Source organism: Caloenas nicobarica, chromosome 5 (genome assembly GCF_036013445.1).
Source record: "Caloenas nicobarica isolate bCalNic1 chromosome 5, bCalNic1.hap1, whole genome shotgun sequence".
Classification (NCBI taxonomy): domain Eukaryota; kingdom Metazoa; phylum Chordata; class Aves; order Columbiformes; family Columbidae; genus Caloenas; species Caloenas nicobarica.
In genome coordinates this window covers 22,454,605-22,476,162 of record NC_088249.1, presented here as the reverse complement: position 1 = coordinate 22,476,162, position 21,558 = coordinate 22,454,605, and the positions used below count along the sequence as shown (strand labels likewise).

The window sequence follows — 21,558 nt, the reverse complement described above, 5'->3', positions numbered from 1 at the left end:
ATCTGTATTCTTCCTTTCCTCTTCACCTTTCCTCACCTGTTCCACTGATAACACCTGCTCATAAGGGAGAGCGGTTACTATTAAACTCACTGACACTGTTCCAGATGTTTTGGGACTTTTTTTTGTCCTAATTTAATCTTCTTCCAGATCCTGCAGTAAAATCATAATCTTGTCCTACTTGCTGTGAAATAGTATGGTTAACCTTTGGAATTCACTGTTGCATGAAAAGGATGAATGACACATACAGGCTGGATAATCAGAAATGTGTTTTGCATACTAAGCAGTATGTGGAAAGAAGAAAATCTAATCTCACGCTTAAAATCTCACAGCAGGATAATGTCAGGAAGGATTTTACTCTTCATCTCCTCAGTAGTGAAACTTTAAATCTGGTGATACTTCACTTTCTCCGTGGAATCAAAGGTTGTGTGTTGAGGAGAGGCACATTAATTTACTCTCTGATTTGACAGCTCTCCTATTCTTTATGCTTTTGTTTTCCGTTGTCACAGTGCTACTGGAATTATGGAATAAGTATAAGCTTTGCTCCAGCTCAGCTACAAAGAAGATAAGGAGCCGGGCAGTTACAAAAAGTGCTTGTTTGTTACACAGAAATTACTTTTAGAATGTGTGTCGAAGAAGATGCATGAAGAAATGCATGCTTCTCCTCTTTCCACCCCTACCCCCTTTATTTTGCATTTTGTTTAAAGAACTCTGGGGCTTTTGTGGCTTTATGTAGTAGAAGTGGGAAGAAAACTCCAGCTAGCTCAAGAGGGAAGGTAATTGCCGCCTTGAGTCATTCTTGGGCTGTAAAACAATAGCAAAGATTCAAAATGTTAAACTTCATAGGAAGCACAGGAAATGTCATCTGTATATGCCAAGTCTAATTTATTGGGTGTTAATGTAAAAGGAGACAATGGGAGAAAGGGAGAACTTTCAATCTCTCTTCAATATCAGCTGTGATATTAGAAATTTTAAGAATGGAAGGTTATAAAGGTGAGTATGCACTTCTTAAATAACCATCTGTTGAGCAATGTGGTTAGTGATTTGGTGTTTTGTTGTTCCCATTGTGTTGTATAATAGAAATATGTGAACTTCAGTGACAAGGGATTCAGGAGCTGCTGCCTGTAGTCTCATCTTGTCCTTTGCTTTTTCCATGCTGAAAGAGAAAACTTAGAATCAAGGTATAACACATTAAAAAAAAAATTTATGTGGCTTCCTTGTGAACTGGACTCAAATAAAAAAAAAATCCTGTACCTAAATGCAAGAGCACCGGTGGTATTATTTTGGTTTGCTTTTTTATGCTCTGCAATTTTCAGAAAGTGTAGTTGGATCTTGAGTCAGACTTTGTAGATTTATGATTCTCTTTTGCCATGTGGACTGAGATTTGATCACAGATAACAAGATCATTCACACCTAGGTGAATGAGTGAGCTTGTACTACTGTTGTTTTGTTGCTTGCTCTGATGAGGTTGACAAAGATTATGTGGGTCTAAAGCCTGAGCTGTCACTTTGCCTGTTGATGCAAGTTTTCTTAAGGATGTGATGAAATCCATGCGCAAGCAACAACTTGCGTGGGTGCAAGGTTTTACTGTCACTTTACATCCAGTGTCAGGTGTAGTTCTTGGGAAAAAGAGATGTTGTCATCTTCTAGAGTTGTCAGTCCCCTGTGGTTTTCTGGCAATATATCCACTTTGGCCAAAAAAGCCAAGGAAGTCTGTGCTTTTATGAGAGACAGAAGATTTAAGTTTTGATCCAGAGCCTGGCTGTAGTAACAAAATAAAAATATTCTTGATTAATGTACAGAAAGCCAAATAGACTTTTTTTTTTGCTTAAGGTGAATTCTAAGTATTTCTCAAATGAGACAAAAATCTCTCTTAAATTATTGGTAAATGCTGACAGATGAGTGTTAAGAATGTGATAACTTTTTTCCTTCTCTTTCCACTACCTGCAAATTCTGTGACCTTGTGTGTGTGTGAATGAAATGCATTTGCTGTCTTGTATGTGGTTTTGTTATCTGTTGCATTGTTGGGTTAAGGTAGCCATGTCCCTCTGTGTACTTGTTGATTACATTGTCATTCCTGCATGTATTAATTATGCACATTGGCTGTAATGGTTGTACTAGTTGCTTTTATTTATTTGAAGTGATGTGACCCTGATTTATCTGCCTTTATACTAACCTGTTGTTTATTGTTTTTGCTTTTTTTGTGTTGGTTTTTTTTTTTAATTTTATTTTTTTGCTAACAAAGTTGAGTTGACCAAAGCTGACCTGCAAGGTAGAGAAGGTTCTTCTTCCCCATTACTGGTTTGAACTGAAAGATGCTTTTATGTAACGTTTGGTACCTTTTGCTGGATGCAGTCACACCTCTGAGACAGGAACAGAACTCCAGGCCCTCTGGAGAGGACATCTGGGTTGAAGACAGACATGGCAGACTATGGAGGTGTTTTTGTTGACTTGGGGGTTTGACTGTATCAATCTCTGAATATCCATAAGAGCACAAGTTGATTTCCTGAAATGCCTAATTATTGTTCAGGCAAATAGCTGCTGTGTATAGAGACATAGAAGGCCTTCAGACCTTTACAAAACAAAAAGCTGACTTGCATTCTTCAGTACTGACCTTAAGGAGTGAGACCAGGAGGTAAAAGCTGGTTGCTTAACTTAGACTTTGAAAAACAAAGCAAACAAAAAACCCAAAACAAAAACACCCCACAAACCAAACAAAAATACACAGAAATAACTTTCTGGAATTTCAGTTAAAAACCAAACCCAACCAAACAAAAAAACCCTGGCAAATTCCCTTAGTAGCTAGATGGCATTTCACAAGCCATAACTGATCAAATATATGAGTGGTCATGCCTGATCCTTTTGTACCTACAGATTTTTGTGTATCTCATACCTCTTTTTTTTAGGACCTCTTACTGGATAGTCTCTCATTTTTTTTACAAAGCAGATAGGGCTCTTTCATGATGATGATCCTCACATGAAATTCTTACTGGCATCTTTTATTACTATTGCCTGCTAAGTTAAAAGGGATCAATCAATGATGTTCAAGATTGCCAAAAGGTTGAGAACTATGTGGATGGTGTTAAAATACTGAAGCTACTCAAGTGAAAGCCATTAAGGAGACTGAGAGTAGCTTTAGTAGAAAAGGGAGGAAAAACTGGGAGAAGTCAAGGAAGATGGCTCAAAGAGGAGAGGCCAGACAGTAATTGAGAACATGACACTTGAATTACAGAGACATGATGGGGTAAAGAGTGGAAAATGAAGGTTTAATGAAGGCTAATTCTTAGGAGACGTATAATGAAGAAGGGATTAATGGTACAATTTTGTACAGGTACCCTATTTCCCTGGGACATAAGTGAGGAAACCTGCTTATTAGAAATGAATAGGACTTTGATACTAGTATCAACTGGAGAGATGTTTTCCATGGCGTTCAAAGTCTATCCCTTTAAACATGATAGTGAAAGTATACTACCCAATTTATCTGGAGAGACTGCAATATTGAGTACAAATTAATTTGTTCCTGAATGTTGTGGAAGTTTAGGAAAATGATCCTCCATTTTAGTGGAAAAGGAGAGAATGGTCTTGGGTATAAGGGGAAGTTGGAGGCATTGAGCAATGTGTCTCTGTTTAACTGTTTCGAAACCACAGATGGTATCTGTTATGGTATTGGCTTAATCACCTCAAAGTTTTATGTCTAAGCCACAGTTTTAGTCTAAGCTTTTGTTGTGGAAGAAAACATGCGGAGTGTTCCTGTCTGACTCTCTGAAATAGAGACAAGTCTTCCCAACATGTCTTCTGTCATGTGCTCCATTAATTCCTTTTCTATTCACTGTGTTTACTGTGGAGACCTGGTGACATTGCTTACCTGATCTAATGCAATAGATGCAGTTTTCAAATTAAAATATTCCTGTTCCATATTCCAGGTGTAGGTAGGTAGCAATTACATCTGCTTCAGAATATCATCTGTGTTTTTAGGTAGGGTTTGGCATTCTATGGCTTAGTAGAAAAGGATAAAAATATTTTTGGAGGAACCAAGGAAATTTTAATGGATAAACAGTTTATCACTGTAGCAGTAGTTAACAGACAGAAGCATATTAGGAGGCACCCTGTTACCTGACAGATGAAGATACTGACAGCCCGAGGTAATTTTAGCCATTTAGTGTATAGGAAATTTCAAATCTGAAAGATTTGACAGCCTAGAGGCAGGCGGAAGTTAGGTCAATGTATTGTTCTCTATACCTGTGGAACATCTGACTGTGACCATATTTTGTTGTCATCTCTGTCCTGCTCCCAGCTGTAAAAAGTTGAAGTACCCTGTCTTACAGAGGTTAGGGATTTAGAGAGTATTGGGTGCTGCCTCTAGGGAATTTCTGAAGTTTATGTAAATGAAAGTGCTAAAGGATGAGATTTGAAAGAATATGAAGGATACGTGGGCTGGGACTGATGTAAGGGGAAAAAGCATCCTGGAAGTATGCTGAGATGTAAATAGCTTTAGGATTAAGGTGTTCTGTGCCATCCATTCAAACTGCGGCAGGGAGTCTGGGACTTGCATTAGACATCAGCGAATATTGTGTCTCTCTGGCTGCAGCTGCTGTTGGTCTCTCTAGTCACTTGTGTGTCCATCAGAATACATGCCCAGGTATTCCTGCTCAGTTTTCAGATGTCCGTTGAAGTGGATGCAGCATGAAGAGGGCTAGGAACAAACAGATTTGTTTTGTTTTCCAGAGTCCTCAGAACCTAAAAGCTTGTCACAGCTGTGAAGAACATTCCAGCTCAAGCTCATATTGTTACAGAGGTCTTAACCCTATAGGAATAGTTTTGCTTCAGGTGGAGACACCTGATCACGCTGAAGCCTGAGGGGAAACTTTTGTCTGGAGTACATAATGTGGATTAGTGGCTTTTCAGGAAATCAACCTTTGCTAAATAGGTTTGGTTATTTCAGACTGAGCCATGAAGCCTCGTACTTTTGTACTGCTGTGATTTGCAGTTGTGAAGGGTGTTTTTCCAATTACTATAACTGTATTTTTCTTGTTCACATACAGCCCTTTCAGTTTTTCCTTTCTGCTTTTAGTTTCTGTGTCTGAATATCTGAATACTGTTTACTCCCTCTACTTCATTTGCATCTCCCTGTCCCTTGTCGCATCTCAGGTCCAGGCATACTCCCTTTTATGCAGTTGACTTTTCGTTGTATTGTTGGGATTATTTTTTTCCTCACCAGCGTGTGTATGAGCACTTTGGTTAACACAAATGGTAGATTCCTTTCAATAGGAAAGAATTTTCAATGTGTGAAGGAAAGTGTTGTATGCAAGAGCAAAAATGGTTTGTGTAGCTTGATGCTTATTGCTAGTTATGATCAAAGCATGAGAGAGTTGTGTTATAATCCTGCTGCTCTTGCACAAAGAAACTGATTCCTCATGTAACTCGGAAGAATGATAAACACAACACTGTCTTTTATTCCTCGAGTTCTTTTCTCTGCAAAGAGCTTTCAAATGACACAGCAGAAATGGCTTCTCTTGCCAGTGAAATGTGCCCACCTGTGGGATGAAACATGGCCGTTTCAGCAATGTGCAGAAGTAGAATTAAAATTTTTTAGTTTCAGGGCAAAGAGAAACCTACCACACAGCTGAAACTGCAGGGAAGAGTTAATGAGACAAAGTAATCTTTCCAAGCAGAATATGGATAAGAGATCTGGCTACTGTACTCTTCTAAGGTCATTTTCTTCAAATACTTCATGGTAAAACTAACAAGCAAACCATACGTGTAGCTGGGAAACTTGGAAGAAAAGTGTAATACTGGACTCCTTCCCAAGGAGGGAGACACAACAACATCTGAGATCCTGCAAGTCCTCATATACTGGGCTGTTCCAGTAAAAATGAGTGATGCATAAATAGAGATCAAATGGACATTGTTGAAGAATTCTGCTTTGCTATCTCATGTTCCTCAGCAGCTGGCTTTGTTGGTAGGCTTAGTCTGAACAGGAGAAGACAGAGCAAGTCACATTTCTGCTAGTGGGGGATGCTTTTCTACACTGAGGACATCTCCACTTTTATTCTGTATCTACTGCCCACTCAATCTCCCTTCCACTGTGCATGTGTCATGGGGAAGACAATGCACCAAGCCCAGCTGCAAACAGACAACAAAACTAAGGTTTTTGAACAAAAATGCATGCAACAGAATTAGCAAGTCTTGTTGGAGTGTTGGCAATTTAAGGAGAAAATTAAAGTCAGTGTGGATATTTTATTAGTTAAAAGTATAGTGTGATTAATCAGGTATATCTCGGATTATTAAGTGAAGACTAGTTCTGAAACTTTGCTTTTAAATACTTAACTGCTGTAAGTATTGCCAAAGGAATAAGATTAAAAATAGACCTGAACCCTGATTGCATTGGTATTTTAGAACCAATTCTGCTGTATAGTTTAAATTGTCTGTCATCTTCTCTTTCCTTGTTTGTTAGCACTGAAGGGCATGTGCGTGGTAACACAATCTTCATGTTTTATAAGCCTTCCTGTGCTTCTGTCGCTTTGCTCCCTAATCCAAAATCCTAATCCCCTGTGACATCCTTGTTAGTTGCTCTGAACAAAATTCTTTTGTCACAGATGGCGGATTATGACATCAGGCAAGGATTGTAAGCAGCAGGAGTAGATGAACTCTCAGAGACAAAGATCCTTTTACCATTTACATGGCCCATAGTACTAAGGAGTGAAGCAAAGCATAATACCCAGAATCTACGCTGTGCCGTCACAACTGACTCTAAAGACGGCAGACCAAACTTTGAGCTTCCCTGTGGTGTTGTCAGGCTTTCAAAATTCCTCATTGTTTGTTTGTTTGGGTTTTTTTTGGTTCCTTCTCCTCCTCTGGATACTTTGGAAGTTCTATGTTCATCTTCAGATTTGGTTTCTGTAAAATACAATTCTGAAACCACAGTATGGGTCATGAATTCAGGTCCTTTGGCTGTCTGGACTATCTCAATGAGCACCACAAAAGCACAGGTTCTAGGCCTCATGTAGTCTTATTCCTTGGGTAGAGTACTGGTCATTTCTCTTGTGGCATCTAGGCAAGAGATATCCGTGTGGGATGATGCCCGCTGTCAAGTCCAGTTATCAATCATTCTCAGAAGAGTGCAGGAAGAGATGAGAACTATTTGAAAATGCTGTTCTGCTTTGCTTCTGTGTAATGGTGTTTACAGCTGATGCTGTAGCAAGTTTGCATAGGGTCACAATTGCTTTCTGTTTTTATTTTTTAAGTATATGTAACTTTCTGTTTATACCTCTAGGAGTAATGACATTCTTATTTAGGGTTAGAGGTTAGATAATGGGATAGTAAAGTACAGGAGGGGTATCCGTTCCTTATTCCTTATCCTCAGATAGCTCAGATATTTCAGGTAAAATGACAACTAATACTCTGTTTCAGATTGTTAAATGTCATCCCTTTTTTACTGGGCCAGAGTAAGTCCGAAGCAAGTGTCAGACCCTAGCCCGATGCATGTGTATCCATATAGCTACATCTATTTCTTTTATAAGTGTTAAGGCAGGAGGGAAATGTGTACACTTGAAGAAGCTGTAATGTCTGTCAGCACAGTTGTAATCCTAGAAGTGATCTGTTGGCTTCACACACTGTGCCAGTGAGACCACTGGGATTCAAACAGCTGCAAATGAGAGTCAGGTGGATGGCTAGAAAAGGTGGAGGGGAGGAGAAAAGTGTGGAAAATTGCTGCTCAACTTTGTTTCAGTACAGTAACAACTGGCTTCTTGCTGTGGCTGCTGCCACCACCTCATTTCAATAGGTGAATTTTCTTACAGGGGTTTTGTTGTTTGCTTCTACCTAGAGGTTTTGGGGTTTTGGTTTTCTGATGTGGTGTGGGCGTTGCTACGGTAACAGCGGGAGATACAAAACCGGTCGAAACCTGAAACTAGCACGTAGTCCCCGAGGTCAGATGGTCAGAGTCAGTGCAGCCGGAGCTGCGGCGGCAGATCTTGAGGTACAGGGGGGTTTCGGTACCCGGCAGCTCTTGTGAGAGCGGCTGATGTGGCGTGGGCGTTGCCAGGGTAACCGTGATCACACCCCCGCCCCAGCCTTGACAAAGCCTCAGGGAGGGCAGCGTTCCAGGCGCTGGGAGGTGCGAGCAGCTGTGAAGCCGTGAGTGCCACCCACACTGTGCTGCGGCAGCGGGTGCGGCAGCTCCTGCAGCAGGGTGCAGAGGTTCTGTCCCTCCTTGCTCGGTAGACCATCTCACCTATTGGCAGTGTCCCAGACTGCAGCTTGCCAGGGTCTCCTCCAGACAGAGAGCTTGCCCCAAAAAGGCTGTGGCGACCCAGACGGAGGGCCTGCCCCGATCTGTGGCTGTTCAGGTCTCTCACTTCAGGGAGTGCCAGAGGCTGCTGCCGGGGGGGAGGCAGCGTTCCACCTGCGTGAGGTGTGAGCAGGTGGAAGATCCGCTCAGCATGGTGGTGGAACTTGAGGAGGTCGAGAGACTGAGGACCATCAGGGAGTGTGAGGAGGAGATTGACTGGTGGAGTAGCTCCCTGGTGTTCCGGCCAGAAAGGCGCCAGGGAGATACCCCCCAAAAGGCGATGGACCCCCCGCCCTGTTGGGCAGAGTGGGGAGACCTGAGACAGCCCCTGCCCCGTCACTGTTGGGCAGAGGCAGGAGACCAAAAAGACGAGGAGGGTTGGAAGGAAGTCTCAGTTCAGCATCACAGGTGACCCCCCTCCCTACCCGTTTTGCTTCTCCAGGTGCCCCTCTGTAAAAGGTTTGAGGCCCTGGATCTTGAAGGAGAGGTAGGTGAGGATGTGGTGGAAATCCTGCCTATGAGGTCACAAAGGAAGAGTCAGTTGACACCATGCCTCAAGACTGCCTCTGATAAGAAAGAAAGAAAGGTAATTGAAGTAGGTCATTCCCTTCTGAGAGGAACAGAGGGCCCAATATGCAGAGTTGATCCTCATCATAGGGAAGCGTGCAGTCTGCCTGGAGCCCAGATCAGGGACATCACCAGGGCACTCCCCAGCCTGGTGCACTCGACAGGCTGCCACCCGCTACTGATCTTCCAGACAGGTGGGGAGGAAGCTGCATCCCGTAGTCTGAGGGGAATGAAGAAAGACTCCGGGACCTTGGGATGGTTGGTGAAAGAGTCTGGGGCACAAGTTATTTTCTCTTCCCTCCTTCCATTTTTGGGTGATGACCTGGGATGGAGAGAAGGATCCAGTCCATAAATGCTTGGCTACGAGACTGGTGCTACAGACAGGGCTTTGAGTTCTTTGATAATGGCTGGTTTTATAAGACTCCAGTCCAGACAGTAATACACGGGAAAGGTTTATCTCACAGGGGCAAAAGGATGCTGGGACAGGAATTAGCAGGGCTCATTTGGAGAGCTTTAAACTAGATTTGAAGGGGGATAGGGTTGTAGCTGGGCTTGCACCAGTGGGGCAGCTCTCTTGTATTGATGAAGACCGGGAGGCCTCCCATCCCCCTAGGGTGAAATCGGTGTGCTCAGCTCGCTCCCTGAAATGCCCGTACACCAATGCACGCAGCATGGGGAATAAGCAGGAGGAGTTAGAAACCTGTGTTTGGTCAGGAGATTATGATCTGGTGGCAATTGCAGAGACATGGTGGGACAGCTCACATGACTGGAATGTGGTCATGGATGGCTATGTCCTTCTCAGGAAAGACAGGCCAGCAAGGTGAGGTGGTGGAGTTGCTCTTTACCTGAGAAAGCAACTACAATGTATTGAGTACTGTCCAGGGGCGGATGAGGAGAGAGTTGAGAGTCTGTGGGTGAGAATTAAGGGGCAGGCTGGCAGGGGTGATACTGTTGTGGGTGTCTGTTACAGGCCACTAGATCAGGGGGAAGAAGTTGAGGCCTTGTACAGGCAGCTGAGAACAGCCTCACAGTTAACAGGTGCTGGTTGTCCTGGGAGATTTTAACTACCCTGATGTTTGCTGGAAGGACTACTCAGCCAGCCAGCCACAGCCCAGGAGGTTCCTTCAGTGCATTGATAATAACTTCTTGATGCAAATGGTGGATGAGCCAACTAGGAGAGGTGCGCTGCTGGATCTCATTCTCACTAACAAGGAGGGTCTGGTTGAAGCGGTCAAGGTTGAGGGCTGCTTTGGTTGCAGCGACCATGAGATGGTGGAGTTCAGGATCTCATGTGGCAGGAACAGAATACTAAGCAGAATTGCAACCCTGGACTTCAGTAGGACCAACTTTGGCCTTTTCAAACAATTGCTAGGGGAAATCCCATGGGCAAGGCTGCTTGAAGGTAAAGAGACCCAAGATAGTTGGTTAACATTCAGGGACTGCTTCTTCCAAGCTCAAGATCAGAGCATCCCAACAGGTAGGAAGTCAAGGAAGGGAGCCAGGAGGCCTGCGTGGTTAAACAGGGAGCTGCTGGGCAAACTCAAGTGGAAGAGGAGAGTTTACAAATCATGGAAGGAGGGGCTGGCCACTTGGGAAGAATATGAGGCTGTTGTCAGAGGATGTAGGGAGGTAACTAGGAAAGCTAAGGCCTCCTTAGCATTAAACCTTGCGAGAGGGATCAAGGACAACAGAAAGAGCTTGTTCAAATACATTGCAGATAAAACTAACACCAGAGGCAATGTAGGCCCACTGATGAATGGAGTGGGTGCCCTGGTGACAGAAGATACAGAGAAGGCAGAGATACTGAATGCCTTCTTTGTCTCTGCCGGAGGCTGTCCTGAGGAGCCCCGTACCCCTGAGGCCCCAGAGGAAGTCAGAACAATGGAGGAGTTTGCCTCGGTTGATGAGGACTGGGTTAGGGACCAGTTAAGCAATCTGGACATCCATAAATCCATGGGTCCAGATGGGATGCACCCATGGGTGCTGAGGGACCTGGCTGAGGTTATTGTTAGGCCACTGTCCATCATCTTTGCTAAGTCGTGGGGAACACGAGAGGTGCCTGAGAACTGGAGGAAAGCAAATGTCACTCCAGTCTTCAAAAAGGGCAAGAAGGAAGATCCGGGTAACTATAGACCGGTCAGCCTCACCTCCATCCCTGGAAAGGTGATGGAACAACTTATTCTTGGCACTGTCTCAAGGCTTATCAAGGAGAAGAGGGCCATTAGGGGCAGTCAACATGGCTTCACCAAGGGGAAGTCATGCTTAACCAACCTCGTAGCTTTTTATGAGGTCATAACCAGGTGGCTAGATGATGGCAAAGCAGTGGATGTGGTCTATCTTGATTTCAGTAAAGCATTTGACACCGTCTCCCACAGCATCCTCGCTGCTAAACTGAGGAAGTGTGGACTGGATGATCGGATAGTGAGGTGGACTGTGAACTGGCTGAAGGAAAGAAGCCAGAGAGTTGTGATCAATGGGGCAGAGTCTAGCTGGGGGCCTGTATCTAGTGGAGTCCCTCAAGGGTCGGGACCGGTACTATTCAATATATTCATCAATGACTTGGATGAGGGCCTAGAGTGCGCTGTCAGCAGGTTTGCTGATGACACCAAACTGGGAGGAGTGCCTGACACGCCAGAAGGCTGTGCTGCCATCCAGCGAGACCTGGACAGGCTGGAGAGTTGGGTGGGGAAATATTTAATGAAATATAACAAGGGCAAGTGTGGAGTCTTACATCTGGACAGGAACAACTCCAGGTACCAGTATAAGTTCAGAAATGACCTGTTGGAGAGCAGTGTAGGGGAAAGGGACCTGGGGGTCCTGGTGGACAGCAGGATGACCATGAGCCAGCACTGTGCCCTTGTGGCCAAGAAGGCCAGTGGCATCCTGGGGTGTATTAGAAGGGGGGTGGTTAGGAGGTCGAGAGAGGTTCTCCTTCCCCTCTACTGCCCAGGGAGGTTGTGGAGTCTCCTTCCCTGGAGACATTCAAAACCTGCCTGGACACATTCCTGTGTGACCTGATCTAGATGTTCCTGCTCCGGCAAGGGTATTGGACTAGATGATGTTTTGAGGTCTCTTCCAATCCCTAACATTCTGTGATTATTTTTTTATGTTTTACAGTAAAACAGATTGTGGAAGAAACTCAGATTTTTGTTAATGTTCAGTTAAACTCTCTGTCTACTGATAGTCACATGTTGCTTCTCATTGCAGGAGAAATGTAAAGAAACACAGATACCTAAAAAGCTACAGAAATTCATCCATTCTGTTCTTGCAGTCTGGTGGGAAGAGCAGGAACTAAAAAGCTATAAGTGTCCATTGCTAGCTTCATCTTTGAATTGTTGGGAGCATCATGGCATGGCTCAAGTGGGCCCAATGGACCTCATGAGGTTCAACAAGGCCAAGTGCAAGGTCCTGCACCTAGGTCAGGACAACCCCGGTATCAATACAGGCTGGGGGATGAAGGAATTGAGAGCAGTCAAGAAGGAGAAGGTCTTGAAGGTACTGTTTCATTAAAAGGGTTAATTTGGCAGAAACTAAATCCCCTAGCATTCCAGCTTGTCCTCAGATATTGCTAGGGAGGTGGGGGCAGCTGAGCTTAGCTTCTGAGTGATGCCAAATTAAACCAAAATGACCTCAAGTTGGCACTATAAGTCCGATCGTGCTCAACAGCCACGTTAAATTCACACGATTATGGATTCACCCATAGTGTTAGGTTGGGTTGTGGTCATTGAACTTACTCACTTACACAGATTTATGACTAGTGTAATGTATACTATACGTCTAAGCGTATCTAATGAGGAATTATCATGACTAGATTCACAAATACAGAGATTTATTCAAGCAACAGGTACAAGTTATTTTAGATTGCTGGTGATAAAACCTGCTATCTGCAAAACACACTTTGGTACCAAATATATCTATTTTAAGATGAGTATGTAGTGCTATTAATGTGATTACAAAAACAAACTTGATTTCTAAGTTTCCTGGGGAAACACTTGGTATAACCAAGCGTGCAAGTCCTACCCGAAGGTGTCCCCATGGGTGGGGAAGATAGGTTCAGCCCATCGACTGTTCCTGGAAGTCTGTGATGCTGTCTCCTTGACTTCTAAGTGATGGTATCTTCCCTACCTTTCCCCTGTCATCAGGGTATTTTATACAATTTTCTGTGTTTAGGTGGAGCCTGAGTGACTCTAGTCATATGTATCTTCGTTATTGATCAGTATTAAGTTCTCTCGCTTTGATTTTAAAGGTGTAGACTTAAAAGAATTCAGAGAGCATGCTTAAGGTAAAAGGGAGTTGGGTAGCTTTTGGGATGGAGGTGTGTTTTGGTATTATAATGAGATTGTAATGAGCAAAGTTCATCCATGGGACACAATTTTGCCACAACTGCTAGCCTAGCAACTTCTACTCTATTTCTTTTCCAACAAGTGGAAGGTATAGAATGGTAGGTATGTCAGCTGTAGATTTATGTTTTATTTGAAGCACTGCACAATAGGAGCAGCATACCTTTGTCTGGAATGCTGAAGATAAAATACTTTCCCAGGAAGTAACTTCTGAATTTATGTTCTTATAATCTGTGGCTTGCGGCTTCGCTTTTGCTCTCAGGTGATTCAGAACCCACCTACCTCCTTGTGGATGACATACTAGCTGTCCTTCAGAGTCCCTCTGATCTGAAGCTCACTTTTTTGCCTGTTTCTTGGGTTGTCTTTGCAAGGTTTATCTGAGTAGGATAGCAACTGTTGGCTCCAAATCACAGAACAATGTAAGGCTGTTCTTTTAGTAGTGGCTGCTTCCCTCTCTGCTTCCCCGAGGGGCTGTGGAAACCAGTCCAGGATAGAGAAGTATTGTGGATTAATGTCATGCCTTGCTGAGGACTTTATTGACCTATTTACAGAGGAAACTATGTAATGGGACTGGGCAGAATCTCTTTTTTTTTTTTTTTAAATTAACCTATTGTAGCCAACTGAGACTTCAAAACTTCAGTTTGGATCCACATATCAGGGTTCTTTGGGTAGGATGAAGCATTGTTCATGGTCCCATTTCTTAGCTGGCATTTTTACAAGGCGATCTGATTTCCAGTGAAGCACAGCAGCTTGGCAGGGTTTGTTATCCTTGTATCACACTGTATTTTACAGTAAATTTATTTGAGCAAGCACTGAATGTATGAGTTGGGCCTGCCTAAGAGGGAATATGTTGCTATCTGCTCTTCCTTACTCTGTGTTACAATTTGCCTTTTTTTGTCATGGAGTGTACACTTGTCTTTGTGCTCTTTTTACCTGAGTTTGTTGCATGTCCAAGAACGGAAACATGTTTGGTTAGTGCTTTTCTTCTGCATGAGGATGTTAATGATGAATTGTAGCTTATGTGAGCCTGACTAAAATTATACTCTCAACTTTGTTCCACCCTTTTCTTGTCATCCCTTTTTCAGGACCAAGTACTACCTGCCAGGAAGATTCCTGTGCAAATCAGGGCATCTGTAACCAGCAGTGGGAAGGCTTCACCTGTGATTGCTCCATGACTTCATATTCTGGGAGCCAGTGTAATGACCGTAAGTAGGCTTTTCCATTGGATTGGGGAGCTGTGAGTTCTGATGGATGAGAGAACAGAGAACACATTATTAGTTTTACTTAGCATGTCAAAGTCAAACTTTGTTTCCTGGGAAGTTTCTTTGAAGCATACAGCAGTTCGTTTTTATTTTATTTCCTTGTTAAAATGAAAATATGCAATTTGGTATGTGTTGGGGTTTTTTTTCTTTGTTTTTTTTTAAAGTTAACTCAACCAGACTAATTGCGATAATTGATGCTAATGGATTTTCTGGTTTAGAGAAACTGGGAATGACTTGTATGTTTTGTGTGTAATATTTAGATAGGTACAAAATAGCTAGGCTTTGTGTACTGAATTATGCTTTGAGGTTTTCATTCAAATCTTGGTGACAAAGGTATGGAATCCATGCAAAACTGCTGAGCAGTGTTCTAGATTGTGTTCTACTGAATTGCTAGCTGTATGTGGAGATGAAAAATTGGGTGATGTTTGCTCGAATGTTCAGTTAAAACCAGGTGTTCAATTAAACATACAGCAACAGTGTTGTGCTGCTGGGCATGTTGATTTGCTTCATCTCAAAACATTGGATTTATTTTTCTTGGCCAATTACTATTAAGATCTCTGATGAAATAATTGAACAAAACCCTGAAGTTTTCCTTTAGGGAGTAGATAATCAGCTTTCAGATATTCCGTCTGCTCATCCTGATATGGCCTTTGCTCCTGCCTGGAGGGAGCAGATCAGTTCAGCTTTACTCTCTCCCCACTTCTGTTATTTAAGATGACAGTTCCCTTCTTCCTCCACTTCCAAGGCAGGGAACAAAGGAGCATATTATGATGGCTGTAGTAAGCATAACAGTAGGCTTCAATAATTTGCTTCATTGTGTGTGTAAATTTTAAGACCAGAAAGGACTCATAGTCCACTCTTACCACCTGCGTCTCAAAAGCTTCTGCTTATAATTAAGAGTATTTGCAATAGACTTTTTAGTGGTTTCAGCAAGATCCTTGCAATATTGATGCCACAACACTGTCGTATCTGCAACCCTTGCCCTAGAAGTTTTGAGATGTGGCTGGACCGATGGCACATATGACAAGCTGTTTAATGTGGGTTGACAGTCTGTTTCTGCTGAAGGCCAAAAAGCCTGCTATTCCAAATCATTCACAAAATTTGTTATCTGCATTGGTGTCCCCTTTCTCTTAGTGTAGTTCTCCCGAGCAGGTTTTGGAAAAGGCCTGTCATTTTTTGTGCTTTGACAGTGGCTGTATAAGATATGTACTACAGACACAGATTTATAGGCCGTAATGCCACATCTGGTTTTAGGGTGTTTTAGAATTCAGAATGACTCTTTGGGTCCAGAAGAAACATTTCGTATTGGAGCCATAAGATTTGGCTCTGATTATCTGCATTTTTGTTTCCTATTCTCGGGCTACTTGTTCAGTCGTTCAGTTTAGACTTGCTAATAAACCTGTTGTGTGAAATAAATGCCACTTTGAAACCTGCTCGGCTGCATTTAAGTACAAGTCCTGGAAATCTCTGAAGAGATTATTGATACTGTTGGTTTTGTTCCTGTTGTATTAGGCTTCACAGCTCCGGAATGCCGCAGTGCCCTTGTTATGCTGTTGCTAATGACTTAGAGCAGGCTCTAAGTGTTGGCAGGCCAGGTTCCTGTGTGTGTAACTGGGGATTCCTGTCTGATTTTTAGAGCTGGCAGCTGGAAACCACACAGAGTAGTGATGGGGGCTTGATATGAGTGGGGTGATGTGGGCAACGTAGTAGCCAGCCTCACAGGGTCAGGCCTGGCTGGTGATGTAGAAATGCTCGCAGGGTGGATGTGGGTTTCAAAATGGTCTCCAAAGGTAGGTCATGTGGACTCCTCCTGGAACACAACAAGACTTCAAGCAGGATCTTCAAAAAGTACGTACAACATCTTTTTGTGGTGTGGGTTGTTTTGGGGTTTTTTTGTTTGTGTGTTTGTTTGTTTGTTTAGTTTTTACCTTGTATCAGGACATTGAAGACCTAGTTCTACTCATGGTTGCCTGATGAAGTTATGAAGCATTGAGCGTTGTGGAAAGGGAAAAGGCTTCCTTCCTGTTCCTATCTGTCAGATATTATTGTTGTTATACCGAAGTCTAATGGAAGTACAGGCACTTGGATGTTAATTAAATTAAATGTTTATTAGACTGGATTTTAGTGCAAGTAATGTCAGAGAGAGAGAACTTCTGTGTAACCCGCATCCTTGCTATTATTGCATCAGGGTCTTTGATAGAACTTTTTTTTGTGCTACAGGAATCTAATTCTATTAATTGTTAGATGGCTATTTCTATTTTATGAGCAAATTGTGGTCTCCTACTGATCTAAATATGGAATATTGAAGTCAATAGAACAGGTCTAGATTTACACAATGGAAACAGTAGCAAGAGCAGGACTAACTGAATATATTGTCTTTCTTTTAATCAACTCAAGCATCCACACTGGAAAATTCGTATTTCCATGTGTTCGATGCAAAATATTTCAGTGCCTCTGAGACAGATAAATTCTGGTCTGGTATTCTCTTAAATTATTCTTGATGATCTCTTTAGATCACCCCCAGTTGGTTGGTGTGATTTCTTATTTGTTAGCATAAGCTTTGCAAAGTCATTCGGTCTTGTCAATACTCAAGAAAGCTTGGTGTGCCACTATGTTTTTGCTTTTTAATTTTTGTCCCAGGACTGGGCCATTAAGCTTTGAAATTCAGATGCAACTGGCTTGAAACTGCTGTTTCTGAAAGGTGAAGGAGAAGCACAGGTGGCAGAGATGCACATTGTCTATCTCTAGACACATTTGTATATTCACTAGTGTTTAACAAGGCAAGGATTTAAACTCCTAGTGGAAATGATGATACAACCTTAATTTTCAGGTGGTGGTGTGTAGCTCTGTTTTAGATGGTGTTTTTATGCTGTAGGAATCAGGATTCCTCAGAATAAGAAATTAGTGGAAGCTATGGGGGCATTAATTCAGTTTTAATATGCTTCATGTTAAGGTGTATCGTTCCTTGTACCAATATTAACAACAACAACAACAAAAGACACACCTTGCCCTCAAATGTATTTGAGAAGGTCTGTTGTACAAAAGTAAATTTAAAGGTCTGCCCTGCTTGCTGTCCAGTACTAACACCTGTAAAGAAACATGGAAATAGAAGCAATGGTACTATTTTGGATGTGCAGCTTCTGTTCTCCTTGCTTTTTAAGATCTGTTCTTAATTTTTTTAAGTGGTTCCTCATTCTTCAGTCTCTAAAGAGGTTTTCATCAGTCCAGCATCACATTCCATAAATCAGGGATTTCAACCTATTTTCAGAACTTTTTTCTTACTCTAAGATGTAGGAAATCAGCATTAACATACTGCAGTTGATAATTAGGGATATTAAAAAACCTTGGCATGCCAAACTTGCTTAGACTGTTCAACTGTCTAACTATGAGCAGATGAGTTATGAGAATTAGAAATTAACCCACAATGTTAATGAAACGTCTTGCATCTGGGAGGAACTCCATCCTGTCTGTTACTGTTCTTCACCATGACATGAAATGAAAACATGGTAGTTAAAAACTCCAAGATGTGGCAGTATTTAAACTGTTGTCCTATCAACAGCTTTACAGCCTCTTTAACTTATTCATCATCTTGTCTTTGTGGTCAAACAATGACATTTTCTGCACAGACAGAATGCATTAAAAAAAGGCTTCAGCAATCTAGCTGATGGGAATGGTATATGTATGTCAAACTAGATCATAGAAAAGAACCCTTGTTACTCAGTGCCTCATGCAGATGGGTAACACTGAGGGTCAAGCTTTGCAGAAGAAATTGCCAGGCTAACACAAGTATGTATGAGTGGAGACTGTCTGTAAAAGATCAATAAACTGCAGCAATGGGAAGGAAGAGTATAAAATACTTTTTAAAACAATGTTGTCTCTTCTGTTGTTACAACAGTTAAGTCTAGCTGCTGACTATTGATTGGCTTTTTAGGGGGAATATTTGTTAATTTACTTATGTTTGGTTATGTGTTGCCTGGATTTTTTTTGTTGTTATTGGGGGTTTTTTTGTTTTGTTTTGTGTTTTTGTTGTTGTTGTTTGTTTGTTTGTTTTGGTATGGGGGAGGGATAACATACAGGCCTGTTTGTTCTTTTTGTGTAATAATTTACATTTTTCTTCCAAGATACTTTTCTGTGAATCACATTTGGAGGAGGGAAGGAGTCAAGGGAAAGGGGAGTAATAATGACTTTGCTCTTTTGTTCATTAATGTAGCACTGTCACAGGAAGAGCTTTTGATAACTTCTGTTCTGTAATCGCAGTGAGTGAGGCTTACTTACTAGCCAGCATTTTTTTTTCTTGACTTAAAAGGAAGGATATCAAAATTAGTAGAACAAATTTAAGACCAATACTTTAGAGTAAAGCACAAAGTATTTTGGATTGAACGAGGAAGGCTGAAGCTAACCTCTTTGCCACATGTGTTCTAGGTCAGGTTCCAGGCATGTCAGACAAGACCCATCGCTCTTCCACTAATGCCTTTCCTTTTTTCTCTCCTCTGTTAAACAGTGAATGAGTACCTAAGTGGATTCATGCTTCTGGAGGATAGTGTGTAGACTAGGTTGCAAAAAGGTAGTGGCAGAACCAGCTTCTTTAACTCCTGCTTAAAGAGCATGGCAGAATAATCATTAGAAGAAACTGCTAGTAGGGCAAATGGCTGACGTAGTTGTCTGTTGTTATACTTTGTGGTGATGGCTTTATTCTGAAGTGCTCATGAGCCATTTGCACTCCACACTTGTGTTGTCTGTGCTACTGAGCAGTTACAGCTATCTCCATGGCAGAATTCAGACCCCCAATTTGGAGATGGACCCTATTCTCTCTCCCTCAGTGTTTTATGTTTTTCACTGTCTGGGCTGATTTCTGTCCAGACTTTGTGACCTCCCTTAATGTCAATGCCAGCATGCTCAGCTTAATTTACTTACAGAAACCCTCTTCATTGTTCATGTTTAATTATCACCCATTTATTTCTGATGTGCCCAGTTTATCACTTACTGAGTCAGAGAGCAAGAGGTTGCTAGTGTGTAGAAAATAAATCTGCACAGACTTCTTTAGTCGTGCATGGCTAAACCAGTCAGCTGTTTAAATATCAGCACGCTTAGGGATTTGCCTTTGATACTACAGAGACATCCGCCCTACATGAAGCAAGAGTCACCTCTGATTTATCTTGAGTGAATCATACTTCATTACAGCAGGTCAGGCACCCTGCCTACTTCTTGCTTCCCTCGTCATGCTTTGCCCTCACTTATTCAGTGCTCTTTTACATGCCTTCTACTATAACTAATGTTATCTGGCTGATGGCTCATTTTCAGTTCCTACCCTAAGCTTCTGGTGTCTTCTGTCTCTGAATGACCTTATCCCCTGAGAAATGGGATGAAAGGGGAGGAAACTGTGCGCTTTAATACATGATGTAAATTGTACCATTGAGATTTGGGTTGTGAACCTTGCTTTTAACCTTCTTAGTACTGTTTACTTTCATTTGCACTGCAGCTCCAAGACCTGTAACATCTTTAGGGCAAGGATCTATTGCTACTTCTTAATAAAGCAGTATGAACTTTTTTGATGTGCAGTAATAACCCACTACATAATTGCTTTCACAGTTGAATGGTTTAAGAATGCTTGTTGCATTTTTGTGTACTGAAAGGCATTTCTCCTTCCTTGAATAACAGCTGTAAAACATCAGATCAGGCTGCAGATCAAAAGCTTGCTTGCCCTTTGTTTCCTTTGGGAGTCATCCACGATGGGTAGTGTTGTCAACATCATGGGGAGAAATCTGGATGTCCCTGTTTTGGGTGAGAAAGAGGGAATTTGAGTGACAGGTGCTTTTTGGAATGGTTTCTTCTGCATCTTTCAACTTCTCAAGGTGCCCTGACAGAGAGGTGTTTCTTTTTTTCGATTGCGAAAGGTAGCCAACTTTATCCTTTTGTGATCCCCAAAATGCAGCTAGCTCTCTAGTGAGTAATTTAATTACTATTGCTTCAACAGCTTGGCAGAAGGAGCATTTAGGATGACAGCTGCAATCAGTCACTGGTATCTGTGCACACCTGGCTGCTGTCAGCACATAAGCTATGGTCCAGCTGTGCTACAGACTTCAATAGGATGGAAGGAGAGGGACTTTTTGCAGGTGGCAGTGATTACAGCTTCTGTTACCCACCTTTGAGCAGTTCAAGCAGTTATTTAATTTTCTTCCTGACAGGGTGCAGCAGCTATGCCATTTTCATAAACATGTCACAGAAGCCTCCTGCCATAATTTTGTTCCTTTTGATCTCTGCTCTCTTTGACAGTATTTTTTTTTAATATGATACTTTTTGGTGGTCATGGCAATAATTATCACTTTTCATGTTATCAGTAGCTGAGTGAGTGGTACTGCGTACCGGGTATTTTGCCCCATGAAAGAGCTGGATCGTGAAACTGTTCCTTCGTGAATGGCACACCCAGGGTGTGGTCTCTGAACAGGCATTGATGTAAATTGACAGCAGTAACAGAAGTGTGGTACAGCAGAATACGAACCTCTGTTCTGTCACCCCAAGCTCTATTTGCAGATGATGATGTTCTCTAAGCACATCTTTGCACTAAATGTAAGTTAATAAATTAAGTGTTCTAAATTGTCAAGTGTAACAAGGATTTGATTAATTTTTAATGTAGCTTTTTCCGTGTAATATCCTGCACATGTTCATATTTGCTTTAAGATGCACTAAATTTAAACCTCAGGAAAACACCACAATAGGCTTCAACTAGCAATTTCACTCTTTAAAGATTCTTCTCTTCTTATATCAGCTTTTCCACAGAAGATGGTAGAGTACTGAATTCAGAAGCTAGTGGCAAATACATGTAGTGTTAGATTTTGTAGGCAAAAGTCACCCTGAGCTTAAGAACCATTATTTTAAGTTACTTTTTGTTTTGTGTAATGCTATGAAACTTCTGTCATTTATTGTGTTGCCCAAATACTCTAGGTGAATCTCACAGCAGCTACCATTTCATCAACATGACGTATTTTGGGTGCCACATAGTATTTAGATGGTACCTGTACTTTTGCACGAAGGGAAAATCCCTTGCAGAAGCCTGTTAATCTTCTTGCAGCTGTTGCTGATCTGCAGCAGGATACCCCAGTCA

General features: G+C 42.1%; 1 protein-coding gene across 11 annotated transcripts in view; it reads left to right on the top strand.

Moving 5' to 3' along the window:
- The window catches only part of NRXN3 (neurexin 3), a 984,867-nt gene that overhangs the window by 419,431 nt on the left and 543,878 nt on the right, over positions 1-21,558 (top strand). For 10 of the 11 annotated variants that reach the window (XM_065635027.1, XM_065635026.1, XM_065635029.1 and 7 more), the window contains one exon: positions 14,280-14,399. In XM_065635027.1, the coding sequence (XP_065491099.1) occupies positions 14,280-14,399 (120 nt within the window). Of the gene's footprint in view, positions 1-2,242; positions 2,270-14,279; positions 14,400-21,558 lie in introns of all 11 variants that reach the window. The other variant, XM_065635031.1, reaches the window with a different exon arrangement.